The sequence below is a fragment of the Vombatus ursinus genome, unplaced genomic scaffold, assembly GCF_900497805.2.
Source record: "Vombatus ursinus unplaced genomic scaffold, bare-nosed wombat genome assembly UNPS02013931.1, whole genome shotgun sequence".
NCBI lineage: Eukaryota > Metazoa > Chordata > Mammalia > Diprotodontia > Vombatidae > Vombatus > Vombatus ursinus.
The window spans coordinates 351068-362504 of NW_020953709.1; the positions used below are offsets into that span (position 1 = coordinate 351068).

Consider the following 11437-nt stretch of genomic DNA (forward strand, 5'->3'; position numbering starts at 1 on the left):
GGAGAGACAGAAGAGAGAGATGGAAAGTGAAGAAAGAGGTGGAGAGAGAGACAGAGAGACGGAGAGAGAGAGTGGAAGCGCCATGGAGCTCCTGGCACTGACACTGGGTCCCTCCCCCACAGTACATGCCAACCACAGGTGCAGTGATTGAGATCCACAGCAACCGCATTCAGCTGTATGGGGCCCAGCTCCGGATCCACGCCCACTTTACGGGGCTCAGGTAGGAAAGGGTCAAGAGGACGAGGGGATCTTGAAGCACAGACCTCAGGAAGGGGAAATTAGGGCATTGGCCTTTCCAGCGGGCTGCGCCTTGGCCTCCTGTCTGGGCAGAGCAGGCTTTCAATCTCGAGGATGCTTTGTTTCCCCGAAGCCAGGCTAGGTGAGGCATCTGCTATGGTGAAGGAAGCCAGCCCTGGCCACCAAGAGTCACCGGGGGCAAGCCACTTGCCTTGCTAAGCCTCAGTTTCCCCTTCCATTAGGTGAGGGGGGCTGGGCCTCAAAGGCCCCTGACTCCCTCCTGGCTCCTAGGTTAACACAAGGCACAGTTCTCAGACGTACGTTGGCTTTCTTGCCACCAGACTCTCAGCATCTCCCCAGCTCCGGGCTCGTCATTAGGAGGGAGGAACATTAGAGGTTAGAGCCCTTTGAACCCAAGCAGGCGTAGGGTAAGCCCCTACCTCAGAGCCGTCCAGGCCCTCTGGTAATGCCGACTGTCCTCTCTACCGGGCCTCAGGTATCTGCTCTACAATTTCCCCATCACCTCGGCTGTCATTGGCATCGCCAGCAACTTGACCTTCCTCAGCGTCATTGTGCTCTTCAGCTACTTGCAGTGGGTGTGGGGCAGCATCTGGCCCAGGCACCGCCTCACCTTGCAGGTATTGTGGGCAGGACCCTCTTGTGCCCCCATGTGAAGTGGGCCGGGCATATCTGGAATGCCCGGGGTACGGCTTCCAAGGAGAACTTTGGGGGTCCCTGCTTCCTCACAGCTCGGTGACTTCTCTCCTTGTGTTAGGTGACGAGCCGAGATAAGAATGGCTCCCATGCAGAAGGCCAGAGAAGGGTCCCCGCCAGACGGCCAGGTTTGTCCGGGGCGCCTCCCCCTCCCGAGGCAGACGCACGTGGCTCTGAGCTCTCTCCTCCAGTGGGGCTCCTTGCCCTAGGCTTGGCCTCAGAGAGCCATGGCAGCAGCCAGAGCCCTGACTCTGGAGATCCTCCTGCCCTCCCCCTTTCTCGGCTGGCTCACTTCCTTTCCAGTCATACGTGTCCTCGATGTCTCATGCCACTGCTGGCATGCCAGTCGTGACTGAGCCCATTTGTCATAGGAGGGTCTTGGTTTGAAAAAAATATGGTCACCTGACCATAGCAGGAATACTATCTTATAGCTCCTTAGCTTGTCATGAGCCTCGTAAGGGGCCAACAAGCCAGGGGAGTTTGGGGTCTCTCCTGAGCGCCCTGGTGCCAGAGGAGGGGCATTGAACACTTGGGGACCAGGATGAGGCCTGGACAGTTTCCCGTATGTGGTCCGGTTCACGGTCTGTCCATAGAGCTAGTTCCTCTTGGCCAACTCGCTGCGTGAGCTCAGGCCTCTGATTGCAGCAATAACTCATGTGTATAGCATCTCAGGACGCTGTCCAACTCAGTGTTTTCTTCACAGTAGCCCCATGCCAGGGTTAACCACTTCTTACCAGTGGAGCCCAGGCCTCCCAAGTCCAGCTTTAGGGTTCAGCCCCCATTGGGAGTGAGCATGATGCCCCTCAGTCCCTCTGCTTGGAGGAGGTGGGGGTGGTGGGGAAGGAGTGCATGTCACTGTTGGAACAGCTTCCTGCGGCCTCTCCCTCTCCTTAGGGCTGGGGCCAAGAGGCCGAGCCGAGCTAACCAGGCTCCCAGAGAAATCGCAGGATGACGGGGACCCCGAAGTTGTCCTGGGTCCAGGTACGTGCCAAGGGCAGAGAGAAAGACATCATCTCACCCCGTCCTTTCTCTTTCCCCTCCTAAGACACACCCAGCCAAGTGTGATTGCCACCCCCCCAATTCTCTCTGCAGAGAGTCAGCTGCCAGAGGAGAAAGGGCCCGAAGTGCAGCCTCTTAACGAAGAGGGGCCAGATCAGGAGACCAGTGATGGTGAGGGGGCCTGGGGGCTGGGGGGCCATGGTTCCGCTATTCCATACTCCCTTGGTCTCCCCCTCCTCTTCCTCCTCACATCCTCCCTTCTTCTCTCCCCCACTCAGGTTCTGGCTCCTGGGAGGACGCAGCCCTGCTGACTGAGGCCAACCTGCCCTCCCCCTGCCCAGAAACCCTGGGCAGCGCAGACCCTCCGGGCAGCATGGAGAGCCCTGCGGGCACCCCCCGCCTCCGCTCAGCCTGCTCCAGCTCTTGAGGGGGGTGCTGTGGTCCTCATATGTCCAGCACTTTCCTTTGCCCTCCATCCTTTCCTCTTTTCTCCACAATAAACTTTTTTCACACCATCTGGTTTCCTCACTGGGCCGCATTGGGAAGGTCACTAATCAAGGAATGGAAAAGTAGCTGCCCCTGGAGCATTTCCCTCTTAGCCCTCTCATGTCAGAGCTGCTCACGTGTTGGGGGCTGGGAGACTTGGACACAGACCAGGACAGTCCTTGGGGCCATAACCCGTTGTGGCCTATGAGCTTGGTTCTTCTGGAAGCTATTAATCTTTCCATCTCACGTGGGGCCCTCATCTGGCCCCAGGACTGCGGAGGGTTGGGGGCTGACACACTGAGAACTGTTCTATCTCATCCCTTTCTCTATCCACTGGGAGGTGTAAGGCAGGAAATAAACTGGCGGGTATGGTAGGGATTTGACCAGAACAAGCGTGTACCAACCCAGTTCTCGTACCAGCGCACAGATGTGCCGTCCACGCAGAAACTCACCGCCTTCCTCACATGCCTAACACATTCCACTCTTAAACTTCTGGCTGGTGTCCAGGCTCCCCTCCCTTTCCAGGACCCTGGAAGCCTGGCCTCCAGCTGGGCCAGATGAATGTGGTTTTCCTCATCTCCAGTCCCGTGACTCAGAGCCGTGCTGGGACCAGCCCTTCTCTGTGCAGACACAGGACCACGGATGGGGGTGGGGGGAACAGATAGTGACATCACTGCTGAGGCTTATAAAATCAGAGACTCTTGACAAAAATCAGGCAGTGGAGCTAGAAAGCCACTGAAATTCACCCCCAGTGCTGCCATGACAACTGCCAGCACCTGAGCCACCTGATCCAGAAACGCTCGTCCAAAACTGCTAGCTGGTGAGTGAGGGTTGTGTTTTGTGGGAGATGTCGGAGGTGAGAACTAATGGCGGGGCTTGGGCGAAACCTGGCAGCAGATGAAGAGCCTGACGGCTCCTTTGTGGTTCACTCGGTTCTGACTCTTCGAGACCCCATTTGGGGTTTTCTTGGCAAAGTGGTTTGCCACTTCCTTCTCCAGCTCATTTTACAGATGAGGAAACTGAGGCAAACAGACTTGCCCAGGGTCACACAGCTAGGAAGTGCCTGAGGTCGGATTTGAACTCAAGTCTTCCTGACTCTAGGCCTGGCATTCTATCCACTGCCAGCTAACCAGCAGGAACCCTGGAAGGTTTCTAGCTACCTAAATTTCACTTCATCTCCTTCACGTCATAGAAAGGTGGCCTAAATGTAGTGGAAAGAACCACAGGTCAGGTTCTGTTCAAATCCTGATTCTTGTTCCTATGCATATTGACTGTAGGCAAGGTCCTTCCTAGCTCTGGATCCTGTGAAATTCTGTCAGGTAAGTTGATATATAGGCACTGGGCCAAAGGCAGCTCTGGCTAATTCGTGCATTAGCCTGATTGTGTGTGTGTGTGTGTGTGTGTGTGTGTGTGTAAAAGCACATCTGTATGTATGCATATATATACAAGTTTATATGTGTGTATGTGTATTTCTATATGTACATACATATATACATAATATACACCTATCTAGATGAAATGTCTGTGTGTGTGAGAGAGACAGAAAGAGAGAGAGAGATCTGGGACCCTCTTATTCAGTTCATCTTTTGCTGTCTCATTAGAAATTTCCTCTGTTCACTGACTCTCATGGCTTTTATCTGCCCACCTCCTGTAGGAGACAGTGGAAAAGGGACAGTTCTAAATGACTACCTTTTGTTTCGTTTTGATTCATTTTGAACTTAAACATATAAAGCCAAAAAAATAACATTTCCATGTACAACCTAAAACGAGGATTCACTATAAAACCATGAATTCACATTTCACCATTTACTTTAAAAAAAAAAACTAATACTCTTGTTGTTTTCTATGTTTCCTTCTACGTTTTCTTTTATTCTCTGTTCTTAGTCTTTTTGATATTTTTTCCCTTCTCCCCTCCCTGCTCTAGAGAAGGTTACCATTAGATACAAATGTGTGTGTCTGTGTAAAACCATACAATACATATTTCCATTGATTTCTCTAGAAGCAGATAGCATCTTCCTTTGTATATCCTTGGTACTTAATTTGAGTATTTACAACACTCCAAATGACTTAGTTGCTCAATTTTGTTCTTTTTTTAAAATTAAACTATTAATTTTTAGTTTTCAACATTTCATTCCATAAGATATTGAGTTTCAAATTTTCTCCCCCTCCCTCTCCTTCCCCAACCCCAAGACAGCGTGCAGTTTTATATAGGCTCTACATATATATTCATATTGAACCTATTTTCACATTAGTCATGCTGTAAAGAAGAATTAGAATCAATGGGAGGAACCATGAGAAAGAAGAAACAAAACAACAAAAGAAAAGGAGAGCAAACAGTATGCTTCCACCTGCATTCAGACTCCTCAGTTCTTTTTCTGGATGTGGACGGCTTTTTCCATTGTGGATCTTTTGGAATTGTCTTAGATCCTTGCGTTGCTGAGAAGGGCTAAGTCTATGAAAGTTAGTTATCACCATAGTGTTGCTGTATATACAATGTTCTCCTGCTTCTGCTCACTTCACTCAGCATCAGATCATGCAAGTCTTTCCAGGTTTTTCTCAAGTTTACCTGCTCATCATTTCTTATAGCACAATAGTATTCCATTACATTCATATATCACAACTTGTTCAGCCATTCCCCAATTGATGGGCATCCCTTCAACTTCTAGTTCTTTGTCACCACAAAGAAAGCTGCCGTAAATATTTTAGAACATGTAGATTCTTTTCCTTTTTCCCCCGATTACCTTGAGAAACAGACTCAGTAGTGCTGTTGCTGGGTCAAAGGGTATATAGGCAGTGTAATAACTCTTTGGGCATAATTCCAGATTGCTCTCCAAAATTGTTGGATCAGTTCACAACTCCACCAATAGTGTATTAGCATCCCAATTCTTCCACACCCCCTTCAATATTTGTTTCTTTCCCCTTCTATCATTTTAGCCAGTCTGGTAGGTATAAAATGATATCCCAAGGTTGTTGCAGTTTGCACTTCTCTAATCAATAATGATTTAGAGCCTTTTTTCATCTAAAAATGGTTTTGATTTCTTCATTGGAAAACTGCCTGTTCATATCTTTTGGCCATTTTATCAACTGGGGAATGCCTCATATCCTTATAGATTTGACAAAGTTCTTTATATATGTGAGATACGAGACTTTTATCCAAGAAGCTGTCTATAAAAAGTTTTTCCCCCATTTTCTGCTTTTCTTCTGATCTTGGCTACATTGATTTTATTTGTACAAAACCTTTTTAATTTAATGTAATTAAAACTATTCATTTCATACCTCGCAATGCTCTCTATCTCTTGTTTATCCATAAATTCTCCTATCTACAAGTCTGATAGGTAATATTCTTCTAATTTTCTTGTAAAATCTCCCTTTCTATCTAGGTCATGTATCCATTTTGACCTTATCTTAGTAAACAGGGTAAGATATTGGTCTGTGCTCAATTTCTGCCAGACTTTTCCAGCTTTCCCCCAAATTTTTGCCAAATGATGAGTTCTTATCCCCAAAACTCAATTTCTACTTGTCAAACATAAGGTTACTATAGTCATTTACTGCTGTAAAATTGCATGTCTACTCCTTTTCATTGATCTACCTTTCTATTTCTTAGCCAGTACGTTAGTTTTGATAACTACTGCCTTATAATATAGTTTAAGATCTGATACAGCTAAACCTTCTTCCTTTACATTTTTATTAGTTCCTTTGATATTTTTGACCTTTTGTTCATCCATATGAATTTTATTATTTTTTCTAATGCAATAAATTTTTTTTGTTATTTAATTGGATGGCATTAAATAAATAGATTAATTTAGGTAAGACTGTCATTTTTATTATATTGGCCCTGTCTACCTATGAACAATTAATATGTCTTCAGTCATTTAAATCTGATTTTATTTGTATAAAAAGATTTTTTTACAATTTTGTTCACATAATTCCTGAATTTGTTTTGGCAAGTGTACTTCCAGGTATTTTATGCTGTCTACAGTTATTTTAAATGGGGTTTCTCTTATGATCTCTTCTTGTAGCGTTAATTGACTACTTTTTTTTTCTTCCCCTTATTATAGGTGTCATGCTGAGTTCAGCCCATTTCCTGCAGTTTCTGGCTGTTGTTTTCATTTTACCACACCTGGCTCAGTCTTTCTCTTCAGAGGACAATGAGGAAGAGGAAGAGGAGAGAGAGAAAACCCCCCCTCCTAAGAACCATCTCTGCGATTATGACCGATGTAGACATCTGCAAGTGCCCTGTGAAGAACTCCAGGGCCCTAATGGCACAGCCTGCCTGTGCCCGGCTCTCTCCAGTTCCCACAAACCTCCAGAGCCTCCCCGTCTTGGAGAAGTGCATATCTGGGCTGAACAGGGCCGGGCAGTAGTCCACTGGTGTGCTCCCTCCTCCCCTGTGGATGAGTATTGGCTTGAGCTCTGGGAAGGAGGTGCCCTTGTCAGAACAGGCCCTCCTGTTCTGTTCAACACTACCGTCCGAAGGGCAGAACTGGAAGGACTGAAACCTGGAGGAGCTTACGTCCTCTGTGTGGTGGCCTCCAATGCCGCTGGGATAAGTTCTGTTCCAGAGGGAGGTGGGGCAGTCGGGACTCCCCTGCCCACCACCTTTCCATTATTTGGACCCTGCCGCCATCTTTCCATTCCCCCTAGACCCCAGACCCTGGTGCATGTAGCAGTGGGAATGGGGATAGTCCTGATCTGCATAAGCCTTGCTGCCTTGCTGTGGCATTTCTGTCTCCGGGAGCGCTGGGGCTGTCCTCACCAGTCCAGAGGAACAGCTGCTTCCAGAACCTGGGAGGAATTCTAGTAGTGCCAGCCACGAGCTTAAGGACCATAGACAGAAAAAAAAATGGTGGATGACTTAACCTTCAGAGAGTTGCCTGATTTCCCACACCTCAAGAAAGTGGCCTCAGGTCTACTGAAGGAGGGAGTTCCCCTCAGAAGGGAAAGTGACGACGACCCCATACCCCAGCCTGGAGTTCCTCAAACTGCAGTGTGTGTAATATGGTCCTTCCCCCTCTCCCCTAGGTAAGGGCGAAAAGCTGCAACCACAGAGAAAAAGCACCCCTTCACGTGACTGGGCTCTCATCTTTAGCTCAGTCCTCCTGGAGGGAGAAGACTTTGCTTTTCTCCAGCAGTCTTTGTTTCTTGCTGACTAATAAAGCCACAATAATGGAGCCCAGAACCTTGTCTGTAGGCTTTTGTGTGAGCATGGCTGGGGCCAATGGAGTACTGGGGAGAGGGAAGAAGGGAAACTCCTCCTTGGAGCTGTGCCAGGGTAGGGGCATCCAGAGAGCTGACTGGCTGTGCCCACCATTGCTGCCACTGTGCCTAGAATAGCTGTCTGGGCCCTGGGGTGCAAGGACTCTTCTCCCCTAGGTCCTCAAGTGCGACCCTTTGACTTAATCCAAACTTCACAGAACAAATCCCCTTAATAAAAGGATCTGTCCTGTAAAACTTGGACTCAGTCAAAATGCCACACCCAAGGGCCTAGAAGGCCACAGCTGGCCTCAGGTTCCCCACCCCACGTCAACACCTAGGAGGCTTGCCAACTGTCTGGAACGTGGAAATGAACTCCACTCTCCTGAATCCAAATGCCATGTTCTTTCCACTTTGGGAGACATGCTGTCTCCAAACAGGAGTAAGGTAACTTTTCTGCTCCCATTATTTTCAAAAAGGAATCTCAGGCAGGAATAGGTTCAGCTCCTGGATCTGGCCTTGTGCTCGCCCTTCTCATTTTCAGCCTGTCACGCCCCCACCCCTTCTTTCCTTTCTCTTACTTGCTCCCCTGCTCCAAGCTTTATGACCAGGCCGTGTTGCCTTGCGCTACATTTAAAATCTAGCCCAGCTGCCTTCTAGTCGGAGGACTTTCGACAGCTGGAAAATGAGGGCCTTTGATTTCCCTTTCCACCTCTGACATTTTATGGCCTTCCTGAATTCTAGCCGTCATCTCTCAGGAGATGTGTTCAGGGGTGGAGTTCTCTTACCCTCTGACTCAAGCCCCTGGAGGCTGCAGAGGGCAGATGGTGGGTAGGCAGGGCCCCTGGAGATGGGACAGAGCCCAAGAGCCACCGGCACAGGCCCAGCCTTGTGCTTCCCAGCTCCCTCTGGCTCTGTGTGCCTGCTGAAGGGGAAAGGCAGGAGGCAAATCAACAACACCAAGTGCCTAGTACATGCCAGGCACTACTAAGTCCTCGGGATTAAAAAAAAAAAAAAACAGGCAAAACCAGTCCCTGCCCTCCAGGAGTTCACAGTCAAATGGGGGAGATGTCAATCAGTAAGTATTTATTAAGCCCCTACTATATGGCAGACACTGTGCTAAGCACTGGCGATAAAAAGAAAGGCAAAACCAGTCCCTGCCCACAAGGAGCTCCCAGTCTAACGGGGGAGAAAACATGCAAACAGCTTTGTACTAACAAGACAGAAACAGCCTTGACTGGACACGACCCACAAGGGAAGGCACTGAGATTAAAGAAGACTGAGAAGGGCTTTTTGTAATGATGGGACTTGGGCTGAGCCTTGGAAAAGGTGGAGATGAGGAGGGGGAAAGCTCCCAGGAAGCTGTTGGCCAGTCGAAAAGGCCAGAGTCTGAAGTATCCTGTGCAAGGACTTGTAGAGGCCAGTGCTGCTGGCTCAAAGAATACGGGGAGGCGGGAGGAGGGGGCGGCACAAGATAAGAAAAGAAAGTGCCAAGCTGTAGAGAGCTTTAAAAGGAAAATGGAGGCTTTTAGATTTCATTCTGGAGGTAACAGGGAGCCAGGTTAGTGAATGGGAGTGTGTGTGTGTGTCTGTGTGTGTGTGTGTGAGAAAATGGAGGTTTTCAGATTTCATTCTGGAGGTAACAGGGAGCCAGTTTAGTGAATGGGTGTGTGTGTGTGCGCGCGCGCTCGGGCCACAGTCAGTCTTGCCCTCAATTTGACAGCGGAGTGGAGGATTGACTGAAGACGGCAGACCACTCAATAGCTATTGCAATAATCCAGGCATGAGGTGACAAGGGCCTTCACCTGGGGCGGGGATACAGGAAAGAAGGGGGTGAACAGGAAATGGGTTGTAAAGGTGGAAGCCATAGTTCCCTGAAATTGGTCAGATATGAGGTGAGAGAATGAGGAGTTGAGGATGACATGAGGACGAGATGAGGAGCCTAGGAGACTGGGAGGATGATGATACCTCAGACATCGATGGAGAAATGAGGAAAGGGAAAAGGTTTGGGAGGACAGATAATGAGCTGTTGTCCACGTGTTGAATTTAAGTTGGCTACAAGACATTCAGGTTTGCGCTATCCACTAGGCAGCTGAAGACATAAGACTAGAGTCTGGAAGAGAGGTTAGTGCCGGACAGATCTGAGAATCGTCTGCACAGAGATGACCACTGACTCCAGTGAGCTGATGAGATCACCAAATGGAATAGGATAGAGGAAAAGGGGAGAGCCCAGAGCAGGGCTGGGGCTAATCATGAGTTAGTGAGTGTGCCAAAAGGAATAAAAAGGACAGATGCATTGGGCAGGAAGAGAACCAGAGGACAGCAGTGTCCCAGACTAGAGTGTCAAGGAGAAGAGGGTGATGGAGCAGTGTCAAAGGCTGCAGAGGACTGAGAGAAGGCTCTTAGTGTTGGCAATGAAGAGATCACCAGTTGCTTTAGAGAGGGGAGTTTCATTTGGATAACGAGCTCAGAAACTCTACTGAAGAGTTTAGGAAGGAAAAAGAAAGGAAGTGAGTGCATTGGTGGTAGATTTGGCTACCAGCATAGCCAGAAAAGAGAGAAGAGACATGGGAGGATAGTTAACAGGGATGGACCAACCTGGAGCAGGTTTGTAGGCAGTAGGGAAGAAGTAAGGAGGCAAGGAGAAATTGAAGATAAGTGACAAGGGGGATGACAGAAGGGGTAGCCTTGTGGAGAAGACGATGGAATGGGACCCCTTGTGCACGGAAAGGGGTTTGCCTCTGCAAGCAGATGGGCCAGATCTCACGCGAAACGGGTGAAGGAAGAGATAGAGGCAGAAGGCTCTTCGAGCTGGGAGCTGAGGAGAGAAGAGGGAGCTTTTAGCAAATAGCCTCCATTTCATCCAGCTATGAGGCAAGGTTTGCAGCTGAGAGGGTGGGGAGAAGGAAAGCTAAGAGAGGTTGGAGGAGAGCTAAAAGGTTTTCTTATCTAGTCTTAAGCACTGAATGGGTGTTGCCTCAGTCAAACTGAGACCTGTTAGAGATCTTAGCTTAAAAAGGCCAAGGTCCCTCTACCCAAACCTGGGCCATCTCCAGTCATCCTGATCTATATCTCAATCATTGGACTCAGATGACTCCTGAGGAGAAAGTGAGACTGGTGACTTAACACAGCCCTGCCTCACTTAAATCCAATTCACTTGCAAGGCACAGCATCACCTTCTTGATGTCATGGTCTTCTCTGAGAACGAAGGACTAAGCACTGTGATAAGTAAAATAGGGAGTCAATCAAGGAGCTGTAAAAGGACAGTCTTGCTAGGGCCAGGGCCCAGTTGAGATGAGTGCATGCGATCAGATTTGCTCCCACCTTGTTCCCCAGAAGGTGAGTACAAGCCCAGGCAGGACAACAATTGGATAGGACTGGGAAAAGGACTGAAAAGGGCAGGGTAGAATTGAACTGGCTCACTAGGGGGGCAGAGTATAGCTAGGGGAGGGGGGAGGGCCCAGGAAAGAACTCACTAAGGGGTGCAGGAACGCTCTCCCTCCTCTGCTCCAACCACTGACCTCCCTGGCTTCATTTAAATCCCATCTTCTACAGGAAGCCCTCCCCAACCCCTTTTAATTTAATTCACCTCCTCTGTTAATTATCTCTCATTATCGCGTACATAGCTTGCTTTTTATATTTTTGTTTGCATGTTGTCTCCGCCATTAGGTTATAAGCTCCTTGAGGGCAGGGACTTGTCTTTCGCCTCTTTTTGTATCCCCAGCATTTGTGCCCTGCACATAATGGGTGCTTAATATTCCTTGACTGAGGATGGATAACGGGGTTTGGGCCAGCAAAGCCTAAGGAG

At 48.7% G+C, this 11437-nt stretch overlaps 2 protein-coding genes across 3 annotated transcripts in view; both read left to right on the forward strand.

Annotated features, from left to right (window-relative positions):
- Positions 1–2465, forward strand: part of BSCL2 (BSCL2, seipin lipid droplet biogenesis associated) — a 10636-nt gene extending 8171 nt beyond the window's left edge. For both annotated transcript variants that reach the window (XM_027858810.1, XM_027858811.1), the window contains exons 6-11: positions 123–220; positions 734–875; positions 1013–1079; positions 1846–1932; positions 2044–2121; positions 2229–2465. In XM_027858810.1, the coding sequence (XP_027714611.1) occupies positions 123–220; positions 734–875; positions 1013–1079; positions 1846–1932; positions 2044–2121; positions 2229–2377 (621 nt within the window). In that variant the 3' untranslated portion in view covers positions 2378–2465. The remainder of the gene's footprint in view (positions 1–122; positions 221–733; positions 876–1012; positions 1080–1845; positions 1933–2043; positions 2122–2228) is intronic.
- A 433-nt stretch (positions 2466–2898) lies between these two features.
- Positions 2899–7605, forward strand: LRRN4CL (LRRN4 C-terminal like). The gene is given in 5 exon segments (XM_027858816.1): positions 2899–3033; positions 3036–3142; positions 3144–3224; positions 3226–3256; positions 6495–7605. Coding segments are annotated over 5 exon segments (1002 nt in total). The 5' UTR covers positions 2899–2993; the 3' UTR covers positions 7238–7605.
- The last annotated feature ends 3832 nt before the right edge of the window (positions 7606–11437 follow it).